Raw genomic sequence first — 17,500 nt, forward strand, 5'->3', positions numbered from 1 at the left:
TTTCAGAAGTGATTGCATACGCTCTTAGGCCACGACTGCCATCATCTGCTGGGTTAAGTTTGCCGGGGCAGTGGCGTCATTGATTTGGTTCTGAAGTGTCTAGGATTTCAGAAAGTCTGTTGGCAATGAAAGCGGGATGACGTTTTGACGGTCCACGAATTTGCCCGAGTACAGCACTGCTATCACTCCAAACGTAGACAGGGGAAATATCAAAATCGTGTTCCTTCTTGATCATGTTGCCCAATCGTAAACTAAGTACTGCTGCCTGAAGTTCCAGTTTTGGAATGCTCAACGGCCTAACAGGTGCGACGCGAGTCTTCGCTGCATGCTACAAATGCGCACTGTACCCGACCACCAGGATACACAAACCGAAAGTAGGCAACGGCACAAAATGATGTTTCGCATCGCCAAAAACGTGTAGTTGAATTGACATAGAATAGGGTGCCACTCTGCGATAAAACCTTGGTACGGAATACTCGGCCAACTTCTCGAGTTGCTTCTGCCAGACCATTGTTGTAGGAATTCTTCTGGAATTCTCTCATCCCAGCCTTGACAAAGTTCCACAGAGAGTAAAGAAATATTTTCGCCCTGACATCATATGGAGCTACAAAACCAAAAGGGTCGAAGATAGACGCAGTAAGACTAACAACTTTCCTCCGGGTGTCTGCTAGTGCCTTTGGCTTTATCCGGAAAATGAAAGTGTCATTTTGGACATCCCAGGTGACTCCCAGAGCTCTCTCAGTAGGCAAGGTATCTCCATCTCCAATACTTCGCACGGACTGCGCTCGTTCTTTCTCGGGGACTGCATTGAGAAAATCTTTGTCATTCGATATCCACTTAGTTAAATTGAATCCACCAAGTGAGAGCAACTTCACCAACCCAGCTTGTAGATTACATGCTTCTCAACAAGGACGGTACAGACTTCCACAGATCATCCATGTAAAAGTTCCTTACTACAGCTTCAGCTTCCAAGGGGAAGGAGTCTTCATTGTTTTGGGCTGTCTTCCTAAGTGCGAAATTGGCACTTGTAGGTGAACATTTGTCACCAAAGATGTGTCTAACGTACTGATAGACCTCCACTTTATCTGTTGGATTGTTTCTCCACAGGTAACGTAAAACAGGTTGGTCCTCTTCAGGGACTGCGACCTGGCAAAACATGACTTTGATATCAGCAGACACCGCTATCAACTCTTGACGAAAACGCATTAGTATGACAACCAATGAATTCAACAGGTCTGGTCCAGACAATAAGCAATCATTTAAAGAAGTTCCTTGATACCGGGCTGCTGCACCTCCAACTCGCCGAGTCTTTCCGAGTTTATGAGGTTGTATCACAGCATGGTGTGGGAGGTACGATTCATGTGCGACAGGTTGTGTCAGTTGTCGGTCCTCCAACTTCTTGATGAACCCTTTGTGCAGGTTGTTTTCTATGGTTTCTGTGTACGTGGCTTTCAGTTGTGGATCCCTTTCAAGGCGTTTCCCCAACAATTCTAAGCGCTTTCTGGCGAAGGCTCTGTTGTCTGGCAAAGACTTAGCTGCATCCTTCCAAATGAGGCCAACTTCGTACCTGCCATCGACCTTGCGGGTAGTCCTACTCAGAGACTCCAAAACCATTTCATCCTCTCTAGAGCGTTGTTTCTTGCTGTCATACTTGCAACCAAATGATTCAGTTTTCCACCAAGTTTTCACAAGTTCGTGCAGTTCCTCTTCAGGTAAATAAAGAATAACCTGTTGAACAGTCAGTGGTTTTGAGTTCGAAGCTATGTTCGGTCTCCTTAGCATAATCTACAATCCTGGTCAAAAATTGTTGGGAAGGTTGCGCGCATGACTTCACTTCACACCTAATTCGATTATTCTAACTATTGGCAGAACTATTTGGGAAAGAGCATGCTCTTTTGCCCCCCCCCCCCCCTCAAAATCCAACATTGATAAGGAAGGGAGGGGGGCTATCTCAAAAGTGACGCTACCTTCCCAACACTTTTGTCCAGTATTGTAGGTAAGACGGAGTGTCTCCATTTTGTTTGATGGCACTAATAAGTTTCAGTCCAATACTAGAAAAATGATCATTAAAAGCAGACGTTGGCAAGTTTAAAAAATAAGCGACAACCCGAGAGACGAAGAGTCTCAACAAAACTATTGGATAGAAAACATTTGGATAAAAAATGTAAGCATTTGTGAGTCCAAACCAATTTCACATGCAAAGCGAGTTCACGGCGTGTCGAAACAACAAAACATTTGAAGGAATCACAGAAGAGATGCGACTGGAATTTTCGTCGACTTTTCTCGGAAAAATCTGATGAATAAGACAAGTAACAAACATATCTCGTAGTAAGATACACAAATTGCACATGCAGTTTGAGATAAGCTTAAATGTTCGTATAAAAGGCAAAAAAAAAAGGAGTACGAGCCTGATGAAAGTTAAGTCAACAATCACTCATTTTCCACATAATCATAACCATGACAATTTTCTCAAATTTAATTGGTGCATTAACTGCTTTACTTTTCACTAATTATTATTGTGTAGGGTTTTAATTGGAGAGTGAAACCGGACAGTTGGCTGTAATCGGACACCTGTAATCGGACAGTTACATAAGCCAATCATATTAAGTGCACTCAGCTTAATCCACCAATCACAGAATTTATCACAATAACCATAGCAACAACCACATACCCTACCAAATTGGGGATTTTCCAAAATCCCACTAGACATCCCAGACATCCCATTAGACAGTGAAAAAGGAATGCATTTTTTTCTCAGAAATGGTAATGGTTATGATTAATTGATAACAGGACTTCCTGTTGTCTAATTCGGTCTGAAATCATACTCGTGATTAAACAAATCGGACTCCCGTACGTGGTCGTCCGATTTTGTTAATCACTCGGTTGATTACAGGCGGAAGTGGACTCCACTCAGTCCTATCACCATTATAAAACGTTGCTTTGCTTACGCACATACAAATCCTAATGTGACTTGATAGTCGATAGTCTTTTTTGTCTCTTCCCATGTTCACCGAGGAACTGGTTCTTCAAGTATGGATTCTTTGCGGCAAAACATCCTTCGTTACGCAGCAACTTCCGAAGACAGCGCCATTACAACCTTGCCAAACAGCACGATCGAGATTTCCTCTTATATCTCGCAGACCCGTACACCGTAATCCGTAATTTAGCAAGACAGCCGGTCCATTTCGCTGCAGTGCTCGTAACACCCAAATGCTGATTCCTTACCGGGTCAAGCAAAAAACCCAAGAAGTAATGAAGTTAGACTGCGACTGTTGTTTGCAGCCTCCGGACGAAGATCTCAGCCTTTTTCAAACTAACTCAAATCGTTTAGCTAAACTTGCTTTGATTGACCATAAAACCCGATAACAGACAATGTGATTTCCCGCTAGAAAAACGCAGCTTGCCAAATGCAACGCTGAGCTCCGTTGTTAAGAGCTAGGCACGCAATGCATGCAAATTTAAAGTGACATCCTTCTTTTTTGAAGAAATGATCCTCTCCTCCCATGCAATTAGATCCCAGTTTTTCTTGGCTGTAAGTCTCTGCCCTTAATACTGACGGGCATCTTTCTTGTTGTACTACTCATAAATTGATGAAAGTTAAACAGTCGGTTTGTGTGAAATACATTGTCTTCGTCACTGACAATTATATTGATAAAGACGAGCGCCGTAGCCTCTGCGCAAACCTGGTTTTCTCACCCACCCACCCACCCACCTACCCCCTGCACCGCAACTCTGCCCCTTTCCGGAAAAAGGTGGTCGGCTTGGCGTGAAATCCCAAAAATCTTTCACTTTGTGAGACCACGTACATAAAAACAGCCATAAGTCGTGGGGACTTTACCGAGCGTTGAAAGCACAGACACAAAAAATAAAATTCTGTAGAACTTTGCACTAGTTTCTTCCGGGCGTTACCCCGGCGTAATGCAATTGCCTTAATTTGTTAATACAACAAATTAACTCGTCCTACTATCTTATCTCATTTCTTTTCGTAGATGAACTCTTCGGCATCGCTGGAAACTGTAGAGAAACCTGAAAACGAATTTTTGTCTGTCTTACGAAATCTACTAAATCTGACAGTTCCCAACGAGGACTTTGCAATTATGGCTGGCGATCTTGGTACAAGTACGGAAATACTGCAACTGATGGTTAGATACATTAAGGACAAAAAGGACGATCAAGCGCACAGTGAAAATGAAATTAAGGTTGGGACACCTCTTCATTTTGATAGATTAAAATAATGATAAGCCAGTACGTAGGTCGTTGTACGACACACACACGCGTCGGGTTAAAAGCAAGCGCATGTTAAAAATACAAAGGTTTGCCGCTAATTTTGATAAACGCTGTTGAAAATCATGCCTTTGATTTTGTCCTGACGCGCGTATATGGCGAATAAATGGTTTGAGGCGAGAGAAGGGAATGAGATTTAACGAGGAGGTAAACTAATTTGCCAAAGTCATTATAGCTCATTTACCTTTTAACCTTTTGTTGTTGTTGTCAATAGCACGTTCTTGAAGTGGCCAGTAGAGTCCTCCATGTGAACAACGAGCAGGAGTTCATCGTTGCACAAAGGGTAATCACTAAAGCTTGAATCTTGATAAGTCAATATTACAACACCAACGTTTTTAAAGCGCTCCTTGCTCGAGTCTCCAAGCTTTTACATTAAGAGAAAAAATGATTGTGCTTAGATAAGAGATTTGACCTCGGGCGGCAGTGCACTAGATCTTAATTTTTTTTTTAAAGTGTTTCACAGCTAACTCAAGATGAAATGTGGGAAAATTCAATGAATGTTCTACTAATGATTTTTTTCCGGATGACTGCTATCTACACTTCGAAAGACGCAACCTCGGCTGTGAACCTGGGTTAACGGTCACCTGCCTTTGGAGTAACTTATAGTCGTAGCGCATGTAATTTTCCAGAGCAGAAGTCGACAAATCTCACGGCACCCTCTCAGGGGATTACTTTTTGTGCTTTAAGTCTTGGAATTCTATCTTTTTTTTTGTATCAGCGCTAACACATTTTCAAAGTCAATCATACCCGCAACTTTCAACTTTTGACAAGTCAATCGTAATTGTTTTCGTAAAAGAAAAATCCTCGAAGTATATTGCCTTATAAAAGCAGCATTTCATAAGTATACAGCACACGTAACTAGGTTAAAAAATGTAGAGCAGACTATTTCTTTGGACCCTATTGTGAACTAATTTTATGTGAATAGGCGACTGAATCAACAAAGTTGGTACACGTTGAGTTTTCAGTATCGTCCTGCTTACATTTCAGTTGTGATTTTGTTCATAGTTTAAACAGACGGCATCTAAATTCATCTTGGTCCTTGAGGAATATGGACGCCAGGCTGCTCGAGTTTTGTCTCCTCCAAAAAACAGAAATCTGGCCATATTGAAAACTCAGAACGTTGGTAAGAATATATGAGCAACAGAAACCTAAACGCAGTGGTACTTAAGAATTCCAGCTTTTAGGGGTGTGTAGCCTAAACCAACAATTAACTGAAATCAGTAAATACAAGAGAGAGATGAGGTAAGTAAACGGATCCCCTATGCATAAGCCTCGTCTCTTCCACTGAAATCTATTTTTAGCTACGTAGCTGTTTTGAGAGAGGCATCTGATCGGCCAGTTGTAATGAAACTTAAATTATGCGTGGCATTGGGAACGAGAACTTAGGGCCTGTTTATATGGTATCATCATTTGCCCTTTTTTCTTTCTAGTTCGTTTTTATTAAGTATAGTTGCATCAGTTTCCACATTAAGAAAATGGATTGATAGTCTTAACGAAGCAGTAATGTGTAGTTTAAATAAAAGGCTGTTTTTGAATCAAGAGTTTCCGTTGACTGCAGTGAAAATTTTGGCGGGAAAAACCAGTCGAAAGCAAACGCTAGCAACACGTATGGGCGCCCAAATAGTTGCTTCTCTTATTTTTATTTTATGCGTTCGCATTTAACATTCTGCTATCTCGTCTCGGTTAGTCGAGCCAAACTGTTTACATGCGCCAATTTTTCTCGCTTGCCAGGGTTACCCTACCTGCTGAGGCGAGACATCTCGCCTTCTCGAGTTGTCTTGCCCTCCCGGGTTGTCTCGCCCACCTCATGTAAACGGTTGACAGAATTTTTTAAACAAATGAGTGGAAAAATATCTCGCCCAGTGTAACTCAGGGGGAAGGTTGTCTCGGGTAGCAGAGACCATATAAACAGGTCCTTAAAATAGTGGGGCATGGGGATCCGTTATTTTACCTCATCCTCTCTTGGAAAACATAAATACCTCTTACCGAGTTCGAGTTCTGTACTGTAAGTCACGAAACGAGTTTTTTTCCCGTTGATTTATCGTTTAAGCGCGAAGAGCCCCGGTCATAAATCAACGGGGAAAAAACAAGGATCCGTAACTTACAGGACGGACCGAGAAAACGAGACTAGTACGACATTTATTATATCTCTGAGGTAATCAGGCGCGCGGTAAAGGAAACTAGTTGAAGTCAAGCGGAACCTTCAGTTGCCACAAAAGATTGGCAAACGTCAAAATCCGAAAAACGAATCAATCTTGTAGGGTTTTTGAAAAAGTTGCTTGCAAGATTCAAATAGCTTCACAAACTTATTTCAGAAAAACAACTTGAAAAACTTGCTAGAAAACGTTGCATGAAAATTTAAAATGTTGTGGGTCGGACAGGGGGACGTACCTTAGAATCCATTCAACCTGTAAATGTGCGTTGTTGGACACAGACGATACTAAATAGAAAGATTTAGTATTGCGTTTGCCGCGCCCGAATCGGTATACGGTAAATGTAAGGGCTGTGCTTCTCAGCAAGGCGCGAAAATTCTCTTATTCTGCTTTGAGAAGTTACTCGATAACTGTGGCTAACAGGAAAGAAATTTTATTGTTATATGGCAAACAATTCGCAGGCTAAATAGAGGCTGACTCTCTGATTGTCTGATTTTTGGTCGGGATTTTACAGTATGGACCATTACCATGGAAACGGTCCATTTCCGCATTTTTTTGCTCCCCCGGAAAATTCAAGTTGAGCGAAACAAAAAAAGTACTTTTAAAAGTGGAAATTTATTTTTTTCATCGCAACAGTACAATTATAGCAAGAGGAATTAAGTTTTTCATATAAAGGGTTACTGTTAGAAGTTCGCTGATGGAAGACGAAGACTGATTGGGAACATTCACCAGGCGGAGAAGTGTTCTATCGCTCAAAGAAACGATGCCATGTAATAAAACAACTTACTAACCTCACTTGCTCGGGACCGTAACGTGGGATAATGGCCCTTGGACTTACTGCCCCGACCTCTGGCCAATAATCCCCAGTACGGCCCTCGATCTCGCTTGATTTGTGAGAGGTTAATACCATACAGGTTTCTTCCATTTTTGGCAAAAGGCAACTTCGAGTACAATGTTTGCCGGAAATGCGATGCTAAATCTCTCTTATCTTTTCAATTAAGCAATGAATACTGGTGAAATACGTAACTTTGATCTCGTTGTCATTGCAATGAGGGCCTTTGAAAGGTTACTTGAAAGAGCTTATTAAACGTTATTTTGCGGTTCTGATACGTGGTTAAAAAAACCCCGCCGGGATGCTGACAGATGGGATGAACCTTTTTCCCTCGAATATTTCGCCTGTTGTTCATTTTGATCTTCCTCCAGTGAGTTTAGTTAGTATGCGCTTTTATTTAAATTTAGAAAACACGCTCCACCAACTAATGGCCTATCAGTTCGGGACTAATTACCGCAATGCCTCTGATTGTTCCGCACGTAAGAAAGCAGCTCCAAGGATTGCGCGAGCAAAATAAAAAATCGTGGCCGCTACATACATTCATACATACATACTTAATTTGACCACGCAGCCTCGTTGGGGCTTTTCAGGGCCAATGAAACATAATCACGACAGAACGAAACATTCAACAACAACAGTTAAGAATCCCAACTGGCTGGAGGGAAACCAGTTGGCTATTTACAAGTGCCAGGTGAGAAGTTGAACCGAGGACTACCGGAACAAATTCAAAATATGGCCAGAACGTTTCGTGAACCCGGGATTCCCGGATCTCAAGGCATGCGTCCTAACCACTGGGCCGCACCGTCTCCCATAATTTTACTGTCGCGCAAAGTTTTAGATTTTAAGGAAATGTCAAGACAAATGTGATTGTCTTATTTTCGAAATGTTTTAACTCTTTTATCACAGACCTAAAACCAACGCTAAACAAACAGTGTGATTCCATCCGTGCTAAATTATTTGTTTAGATCAGGTTATAAAAGCTTATTGTTGTTTATTCTTCTAATTAATTTATGTCCCCCAATTGTTTACAAATATTTTATCACTCATGTTACATACTTTACTGCCTTTTTAGTGATCATTGTATTTTTTAAACTCTTTTTAATTGTGACAAACATATTTATGCTAATTTACTTGTACATTTTAACTCGCACTTGAAAAGTCGTAACTTTTTATCGTTAGTTTTTATCACAAAATTGATTTCCAAGAATTTACTCATCAAAAAAAAAGTATAGCATTGTCCGTTATAAAAATGGTTAATACCTAAACTGATCGGCGCCGCATTCCATTGCTCAACCAAACTTCTGTTTTTAGACTTCTGCGGATACTTCTTAGGGGAACATTTGAAATAAATGTAGCTTAGCTCAGTCGGTTAGTGCAAGGTCTTCTGAGCAGAATTTAACTGATTAGGGTGTCATGTGAAGTGCTAGTTTTCTACTCCATATGAACCATGTGAGCGTTAGCCCTACTAATGGAAATGGACCCACTCTGACCAGGGTGGAAATTGAACTTGGGAGTTCAACTTGATGGACGTGCAAACGAAGTGGAACGCTTCGAGCAGGAGGTGGCCAGCTGGATCCCCGTCTCATTCCATCGACGTCTGTTTCGACTTTCCTCTGATCCATGTAGCTGTAGTTTTGAATATTCGTAAAACGGAGGAGAATCTACTGAGGAAGGGGGGTAAAAGGTGCTCACCGAGGGCCACAAGTCTATCAGTGACTTTAGTTCACTGTCACGTGTTACCCTTGTAAAATATGCACTTTTATTTTATTTTAAACTGACAGTTATGGGTGCCGGTGTAGCTTATCCAACGACCATAACAGAAGATGTCACCTTTCCAAATTACGGGTGGCCAGAGTTGATGGACGTGAAAACGAAGTGGAACGCTTCGACCTTTGTGGTGCTTCCTCTTGAAATGATCAAATCCATGAATGATGGTAAGTTAAATATCAACTTAATCTATGGCTTTGTAGCCACATTTTTCTTCAAAATCCCTGGATCGTAGGTCATGAGAGCAGGGATGACGCAATGGTGCATGGGGTAATTCGAGTTATTTGTTGTCTCGTCTTCTTCGCCTTCAGAAACGTGCAGCTAGATGCTCCTTGATGCCGACTTCACTGAACCATCTGTAACCTTTTTTTCCAAACTCAAATGGCTTCCTATTTTCGACCGTATAAAACTAAAAAAACTTGTAATTTTATTCACTATCCTTAATAATCCTGATGCCCCTTTTTGTCTTAAACGTAAATTCAAGTTCTTGTCTTCCGTTCGTTCAGCTGGTTTGCGCACCAGAGCTTGCGCTTTTAATCTTCAAGTTCCCTACCCGCGGTCTAATTCTGGAAAGCGCACATTTGCTTACTCTGCTGCCACCCTTTTCAATTGCCTTGACACTGATCTTAAGCAAATAGCTTGTGTGTCTCCTTCTTCTATTATTTTTTCATCTAGATTAAATAGTTTTAAGCATAAACTCTTTATATTATTCCTTAAGTTTGCTAGTAGTGTTTCTCATCTTGAAGAATTAATGTGTCGTGGGTGTCGTTTTTCTCTTTATTGTAACTGTATTAGAAGGTAATTAGCGTAGATCACCTTATATCTATGTTAAACCACACATTTGTCTAGTTTTAGTTTCTATTGTAGTAAGTTGTATATTGCTGATTACGCATTGTCTTATATATGTATTTTGTGCCATTGTGAAGGCCGTAAGTTAGATAACTCATTGGGTTAATTACGTTACCTTCGTTAAATAAAGAATGTTGTATTGTATTGTATTAAGAGCACTCACCTCTCACCAATGTGGCCCGGTTTCGATTCCCAGACTCGTCGTTATATGTGGGTTGAGTTTGTCGGTTCTCTACTCTACTCCTCGAGGTACTCCAGTTTTCCCCTCTCCTCAAAAACCAACCCCTGGTTTGATAGTAGTTGAGTTCATTTGATTTCTGTACAGTCAGGGTATTCGATAGCCTTTTAAAATACCGGATTTGATAATGAAAGTAGCGGACACTGTTATTTTCTGCTTTAAGGCCGATTGCCTTGGGAGCGAACCCTCAAAGAAGCCTGAGTTCTCTATAAAAATTACTATACAGAAATGTTGTTTACGTTCTTGAGTTTAGTGAAAAAAGGAAAGTAAACTTATCGCGTGAGTGCCAGAGAATAAGGCGATGTGACTTCTTGTTAGTTTGAAGGATTTATTGCCTGTCATTGCCCTCTGTTTCTTCAGCCCATGACTTCCTGAGATATGTGAAAAACGGAAAACAACAAATCTATAAATTTATAGCGTCAAAGTACCGGACGTGAAATGATAAACAACCGGAAGAAAGGTCCGGCCTGCGGCCTGAAACGAAAACCCTGTGTAACAGTGTCCAATGTGGAACCCCAGCTCTAATTACACTTGACAGTTAGAGCGGTTTTCAATTGAGTGTCGAAAGTAATTAGCGAATGACTTTGGTTTTGCCTTACTTCGCTCAGTGATTGGTTCAAAGTTCTCGCGCCACTTTTTCAACCAATCAGAAGTGAAACTAAAACCAATCGTGGCTTGCGCGTGCCCATTTTCCCGCGCTTTGTGCCGGCTACGTGTAATTACTTCGAGTTTTCATTGGTTTACTGGATTGTCTCCGCCCTTCAGTTTTGATTGGCCAAAGTAATTACTTTGGTTTTGGTTTTACGACGGTCATTTGAAAACCGCTCTAATCAAAGTTCATCATTATCATTCAACTTCAGGAAGGAACATTGGCCACCACGTAAGAAACCAAGTGCTTTCACAATTACGCCTACGAACACGTAGTTTCAAGTTGTAAAAAAATGCCATCGAAGACATTGCCTTGCTTAACATTTTCTTTTTCATTTAGATAAGAATGGAATTCGGATTTCTGGCTTCACGTACAAAACGCTTACGAGGATTCTTTCATTTGAAAGGTACATGTTCTAAACTTTAACGAATAAATCACGTGAATAAGAATAAGACATTTTCACTGTTTGTTTGCTTTGGATATACAATGTAGTAGTTTTTTCAGCTAGCGACATTTTATTTTTACCGGAACAAGGAGCTTTTTTTGCATATGCATGGAGTTAATTCCCAAAGTTTTACTGTGGAGTACCAACATGGTCGCTGTCATATCTCAGTATTGCTACGTTTTCCCGAGAATGTTGTTGGGATTGTTGCTTCCATGTGCTCGCACGCCTAGCCATGTTGGTTTATTAAAAGTCTACTTAAATTGTAAACAAATTTCTAGTTTCTAAAAAACTGTGGTGCTTCGTAGGTGGGAGAGTGAAACATGAAAATTTGGTTTTATCAAACGAGTTGATAATGGTCGAATAGGCCACTTCGGAAAATAGCATCATACTCCTTGTTTGTCCCGCACCAAATTTTGCATAAGCATTGTTTTTGTTTTCTCCTGGGACCATTGTAAGTCCCAAGAGAAACTGGAAACAATGCTTATGCAAAATGCCAAAGAGTATTATGGTATTTTCCGAAGTGGCCTATTACCACTGTGAGAGATCTGGAAAGCTGCCGTTTCGAGCGTTAGCACTTCATCAGAGCGAACATCTAGTTTCGGGATCATTGCGGAGAATTTTGAGGTTTTTGAAAATGACACTTTTGACTGCAAGGTTTTGAAAAACTGGCATATTTCCTAACACTTGCTGTTAAAGTCGGAGTCGTCACCAACTACAGAGGCGCCTCAGTCTAAGAAATTGAGAGCATGCGATGGTATTTTTTGTCTTGCGGCAAAGGCAGACACAACCCTAAGGATGCGAGAGCGCGTGACGTCACGTTATTTTGAGATAGTTGTACGGTCCGATTCAACTGATCGAGGAAAATGTTCCAAGAGGGACAAAATTATAAATCTGCGCTTTTTGATTGGTTAATTTGATTTGATCAAATTCCAGCGATGCATGAGTTCTGTCCTCATCATCTAGCGATAATAAAAACCTGAGCGAGGATTGAAAAACGAGCAGGATTTTGAGGTTGCAGAGCCGTGTAAATGCGATGATTTTTGGCACGATGCTAGCAAAATTATCGACTTTCTACGTGCTTAAGGCGGAGAGGTGACTGACCTTTGGAAGTGGGAGAAATTCGGCTAAATTCTGGAGGCACTCGGCCGTGAGCGGCCTTGGAAGTTGCACGCCTTGTCTATTTATATTACTGACGACGCATGGGTCTGAAGAGGAAATCGAAGCGTCCCAAAAACCCATCAAATCACTCAGGACAACGCAGAAAATAGTAGGTGAGTGAACTTTATTTATGTGGCTGTCCATAAAATGAATTTTCGAAAAGAAACATCGCGATTTGAAGTTTTTATGGAACATTTTCCTCGATCAGTTGAATCGGCCGTTACAACTGTGTCAAAATAACGTGACGTCACGCACTCTCGCATCCTTAGGGTTGTCTGCCTGTGGTTGTGGATGAATTGAATTGAATTGAATTGAACGACTTGTTTACTTTTCATTCTACTTCCTTGCTTTTCATTCTACTGCTGACTTCGACTCTTCAAGACTAAAGCTGTCGCTGCCCAAAATGGCCGTTAGGGTGTCTTGTTAAAACGCTCTGTAAAAAGGGCAACCCTAAAACCCGGATTCCGGAATCGCAGGTCATTATTTTACCAATACAGAGAGTAAAAACTATCCTAAACATTCATAAAAGCTAACCTTAGGCCTAAAAACGTTTGTTTAGGCCTAATTAGGCCTAAGGTTAGCTTTTATGAATGTTTAGGATATTTTTTACTCTCTGTATTGGTAAAACAATGACCTGTGATTCCGGATTCCGGATTCCGGATTCCGGATTTTAGGGTTGCCCCTGTAAAAAGAGGCTGATTCGATTATTTCATCTTTATTTTACAATAATCAAAAAAACAAATTGATGTGATCTATGTGACCGTGAAAACTTATGTACATAGCTTTAATTCCAACGGAATGTTTTAAATATTTCACGTTTTCGCTCGTATTTTTGGACCCTAAATGAACCCAGAGCAGGAACTTCTCCCGGGAAAGAAATTTGGCGAATTTGTCTTCCGATAATCCCTTCCTCTGTATTTCTCTTCTCCTGCTATGATAATTAGCACGATAATTACGGGGGTAGGGGTCAAAAGCCACACTTAGCTGCGCATCTCAACAGTCTTGTTTGCTGTATTCCATATTTTGGGAATCACGTGACCAGATCATATGAGGGCCTCTCTCTTGCCCCAGAGGGCAGGGTTGCAATATTTTTCAAGCAAATTGACCTTCTGTTATTTCGAAGAAAGTCGCACGTTCGGGACATAAAGGGAAAGAGCGGGCTGTTCCGGGCGAGCAAGAGAGGCCCATTCTGCCGACCCGGTTAACCAACAAATGCCTGAATGACGTCCGTCTTACCCGGCTCGGGACAAGCCATAGAAAACGACGGCAAAGTGGCGAGCTGTTCTACAATGCAGTAATCACAAAAAAAAGAACGGCTGAAAGATACGAGTTATATTTTCTTTGCTCTTGTATTTTGTCAGCGCCTACAGTGACAAAGGATTGGCGTTTGAAATCAACTCAGCTGTGATCTCGATCTCCATGGACCCTAAACCATCTGGCAAATTAACGGAACCTGTGACCATCGCTTCCAACAACCTCCATGAGGTTAACGTGAGTTCCCCAACGCGACGGCCTACCGACACGGTCGATGGACTGTTTGTAGCCTAACTTAGGGGTTCAGTATTCAACGTTTCTTTTTTCGGGCTCCTTTTAAAAACGACCAAACAGCTATACTTGGTTAATATATTTTATCTCATACCTCAATAGTTTTCTTATTCTTATACAATTACCCCGGCTTCGGTTATCGGTCCATTCCATCTTTCTGTGACCGTAATATCATGAATATACTTTAGCAAGATGGGAACTGAATAAAGTGTGCCACTTAACATCTTGTTAGACTTGTAATGGCAGTAATTACTTCTTGTCTAATAGTGTTAGATGACCTTCATCTTTGGTAGACTGATATTTGCAAGTAACTTCCCTTTTAATTTGTTAATTTTCAGCTGGAAGATGATGAAGAACCAATTTGTGCATTTTGGGATTTTAAAATGTAAGTGAAACTCAAGCGACAGATTTTTAACGCTTTCCTTCCCAATGTTGCCACCTATAGATTTTAATCACATCAACTCATTGGGGACACTAAACGGAAGAAAGGTTAGTTAGGGGCGGAAATGTAAAACAGTAGCGATAAACCAATAAATTCAATTCAACCCACATTAAAGTCAGTGCGGGAATTGAGCCTACGAGAGATACATGGAAAGCGAGCATCCACCCTTGTTACAACGAAACTCAAACAGCTACGAGGACAACAAGGAAATTTTGGGCTTGAAAAAACTTCTGGCTTATTCCTACTCTTTCAGTCAGGTTTAACTCTCCAGGAAATGGGAAATACGGGATACGAATACAGAAGTTAATCTTTATATGCTTATTTGGTCTTATCACGAATTTGAGCTTATAGAGAGTGTTTTCCCTCACGTGATCTGTAACCTTGTTTTTCCACCGAAACAAAAGAAACTATTTGCATGATAATAGAGCTCAATTCCCGGAGGATTCGTTGGGTAAACCAACAAGGCCGCCGTTCGCCGTTCCGTTGTTTAGGTATACCAACATGGCCGCCGTGACATCACGTGAAAACACTCTAAAAAGAAAAAGAAAGAACTAAGCTAAAATACATGCCGCGACCGCAGCGCCGTTGTTTATCCTCAGGATGACTGTTGTTTTGTGGCGCTCTCATTACCGTGGAAGTCTAGCTATCCTGAATAGATTGAACCGAACAGGTGCTTGCGCCCACGTCACACATTAATCGTTTGACAGCAATTCATTCTCGACATTGCTTCGTTTTTTAGGAACGCACCCCATGGGGGGTGGTCTAAGGAGGGCTGTAACATTTCTGCGTACAATCGTATCCAAACTACTTGTCAATGTGATCACATGACAAATTTCGCAGTCTTACGAAGTAAACCTCTTTCTCCTGAATTTGAAACGGTAAGTTGAGTGTAACTTGAATCCGGTAAAAAGGTTTGTACTAACCATAGTCTCCCTAGAAAATGAGACCAGCACGTGCATCAGTAGATGAAGTATGCTAAAATTTTAAGACTCCACGGCCTTCTGGCCTTCTCGCGTGACTGATGAAAAGAAAGGGCGAACGATACCTGTCACTATGGTCCCCGTCTTCAGCTATTCTGTTCATTCAAGTAATTTTAAACTTTCAAGGGTTCAATTGCCCGTACAGAAGCCAGCAGATCAGTTTGTTACATATAATCCTGTTTGAAATACGTTAAATTCTCTTGGTTTTACAATTTCATATACAACCCACGTTCAATAGGTGTTGTGTATGCTTTGAAGCTCTCTGTACGACGGAAAAATAACTTAAGTTCAATTTATTTTTTTGGTTTTTATTGGTATTCTCTTCTAACAGGGTTCAACTTAACTGGAACATTTTTATCTTGCAGCTTACAAACGTAGATGAGGACTTTATCCACTGCATCTACATTGCGGCATGGATAATTATCGCATTTGCTGTTCTTACGTTCCTAATTCTCTTAGTTCTCAGCCCGTAAGTTTTTGGAATTTATTACCGATTTCATTTTTGTGAGCTCAGACGCGAGGCATAACCTTAAGCCTGGTTTTTCACTAGCGACGCAAACACAAGCGCATTCATAAGAAGCTTATGGTAGAGAAAACGAAGGTCGACGTAAGAATTAAGTAATGATCCGAGTAAGGTGGATAGCAATTTTCTTTGTTATGCGGCAACGGGGCTTTCCCCACATAGGAATGTTATCATTTTTACACAGAGAATGCATAAACCTACAGGAAAGCCGTTAGCGCAATAAAATTCATTTACAGCCCACTTTGAAAGGGTGTTTTTTGTGTTAAAAGATTTTGACCAATCACAAGAGTTGAAAACAAAAGCCAAGAAACGTTTACAATTTTACATGTTTCCCACATACGATTTCTGTGGAATTCATTTAAACTGAGTCCAGATGAAAGATGGAAGATGGTTGGAAAGTAAGGATGAATATAATACTGCTTTTATGAAGTTTTGTTAACTTTTGCTGTTTAAGCCAATCAGAAGTAAGTACAGACAATAGAAAAGTTATCACCTTTTTGCATACCAGTTGAATTCCAACATGTTCGTTGCCGTTGTTGCTATCGTTCTTATCTGGACCGTTTCTTAAAATCAACCACGGCATCCGCAATAAATGCTCAGACGCGGGGGAATCTGGAACGAGTGCTTTAATTGGCCAGACGTAGCAAAATTCCTTGTGTCTATAGACCGAATGCATAAATGGCGGCCAAAAAAATATTCTTTTGTTTATGTGCTAATTAGACTCACTAGCCTCGTTTGCATGTACAAAATACAAAAGAAACGTTGCTTGAGAGCGAGGCTATTGAGTCTGATTAGCACATAAACAAAAGAATATATTTATTTGGCCGCCATTTATGCATTCGGTCTATGCTGTGTTTCGTTTTTCACACAGCGCAAGCGAACGCAATCTCAAGGAAAAGGAAAAATTTTGATCCTTGCGCTTGAGTTTATGCTTTCATCGACCCCGTTTTCACGGTGAAATAAGCGCCCTTATGCTTGCGCTTGTCCTTGCGTCGCAGTGAAAACCAGGCTTTACGCGCGAGAAGTGAGTCACATGGGACAAGGACGAAGCGACTTTTTTGTCACCCCTAGCAACGGCCTGAAAACAATATACATGAATTTGTTTTTTGTTTTGGTTATTTGTTAAAGAAAAGCGAATGTAGAGTTAGTGCTGGCGGTGCTTAACTGTTGCGCATGTCTCATTCTTCCGTTTTTTATTGCTGTTCGTTGATTTGCTTTTTTTCAGTTGGTTGGAACCTGATCGAACATGGGCGATGCATATGTGCGTTTGTGTTTCCGTTATTGTCACTTTTGTCTTGATCCTACTTGGCTTGGCCTCTTACAACGACCTGGTGAGATCACAACGTTTACCTTTAGGCCACCGATCTTACTTGTAAATCAACTTTATTATTATGCAAATCGTGTGGGGCCATTTTCTGTCGTTTTGTACACTAGCATGGCGGTCTCATCACGTGGATGCAAACCAAGAATATAACTGCATTTCGCAAGACAGATTGTAATAAACGTGCTTCTTGCCTTTTCTAATCCAGGTTTTAATCAGAAAAAAAATTTGCCGTTCTTAGGGACTGTGCAATCTCTTTTCGTTCCTGGTTCATTATTTCTTCCTTTGCACGTTCTCGTGGATTTTAACCGAGG

General features: G+C 40.9%; 1 protein-coding gene across 6 annotated transcripts in view; it reads left to right on the forward strand.

Annotated features, from left to right (window-relative positions):
• The window catches only part of LOC137993295 (adhesion G-protein coupled receptor G4-like), a 55,710-nt gene that overhangs the window by 20,036 nt on the left and 18,174 nt on the right, over window positions 1–17,500 (forward strand). For 3 of the 6 annotated variants that reach the window (XM_068839047.1, XM_068839045.1, XM_068839043.1), the window contains 11 exons: window positions 3,990–4,199; window positions 4,499–4,567; window positions 5,290–5,407; window positions 9,051–9,203; window positions 11,112–11,178; window positions 13,737–13,866; window positions 14,259–14,305; window positions 15,102–15,240; window positions 15,708–15,811; window positions 17,091–17,196; window positions 17,428–17,500. The exon at window positions 17,428–17,500 is cut by the window's right edge and continues 78 nt beyond it. In XM_068839047.1, the coding sequence (XP_068695148.1) occupies window positions 3,990–4,199; window positions 4,499–4,567; window positions 5,290–5,407; window positions 9,051–9,203; window positions 11,112–11,178; window positions 13,737–13,866; window positions 14,259–14,305; window positions 15,102–15,240; window positions 15,708–15,811; window positions 17,091–17,196; window positions 17,428–17,500 (1,216 nt within the window). The remainder of the gene's footprint in view (window positions 1–3,989; window positions 4,200–4,498; window positions 4,568–5,289; window positions 5,408–9,050; window positions 9,204–11,111; window positions 11,179–13,736; window positions 13,867–14,258; window positions 14,306–15,101; window positions 15,241–15,707; window positions 15,812–17,090; window positions 17,197–17,427) is intronic. The other 3 variants (XM_068839046.1, XM_068839044.1, XM_068839048.1) reach the window with 1 other exon arrangement.

Source organism: Montipora foliosa, chromosome 2 (assembly GCF_036669935.1).
Source record: "Montipora foliosa isolate CH-2021 chromosome 2, ASM3666993v2, whole genome shotgun sequence".
NCBI classification, from domain to species: Eukaryota; Metazoa; Cnidaria; class Anthozoa; order Scleractinia; family Acroporidae; genus Montipora; species Montipora foliosa.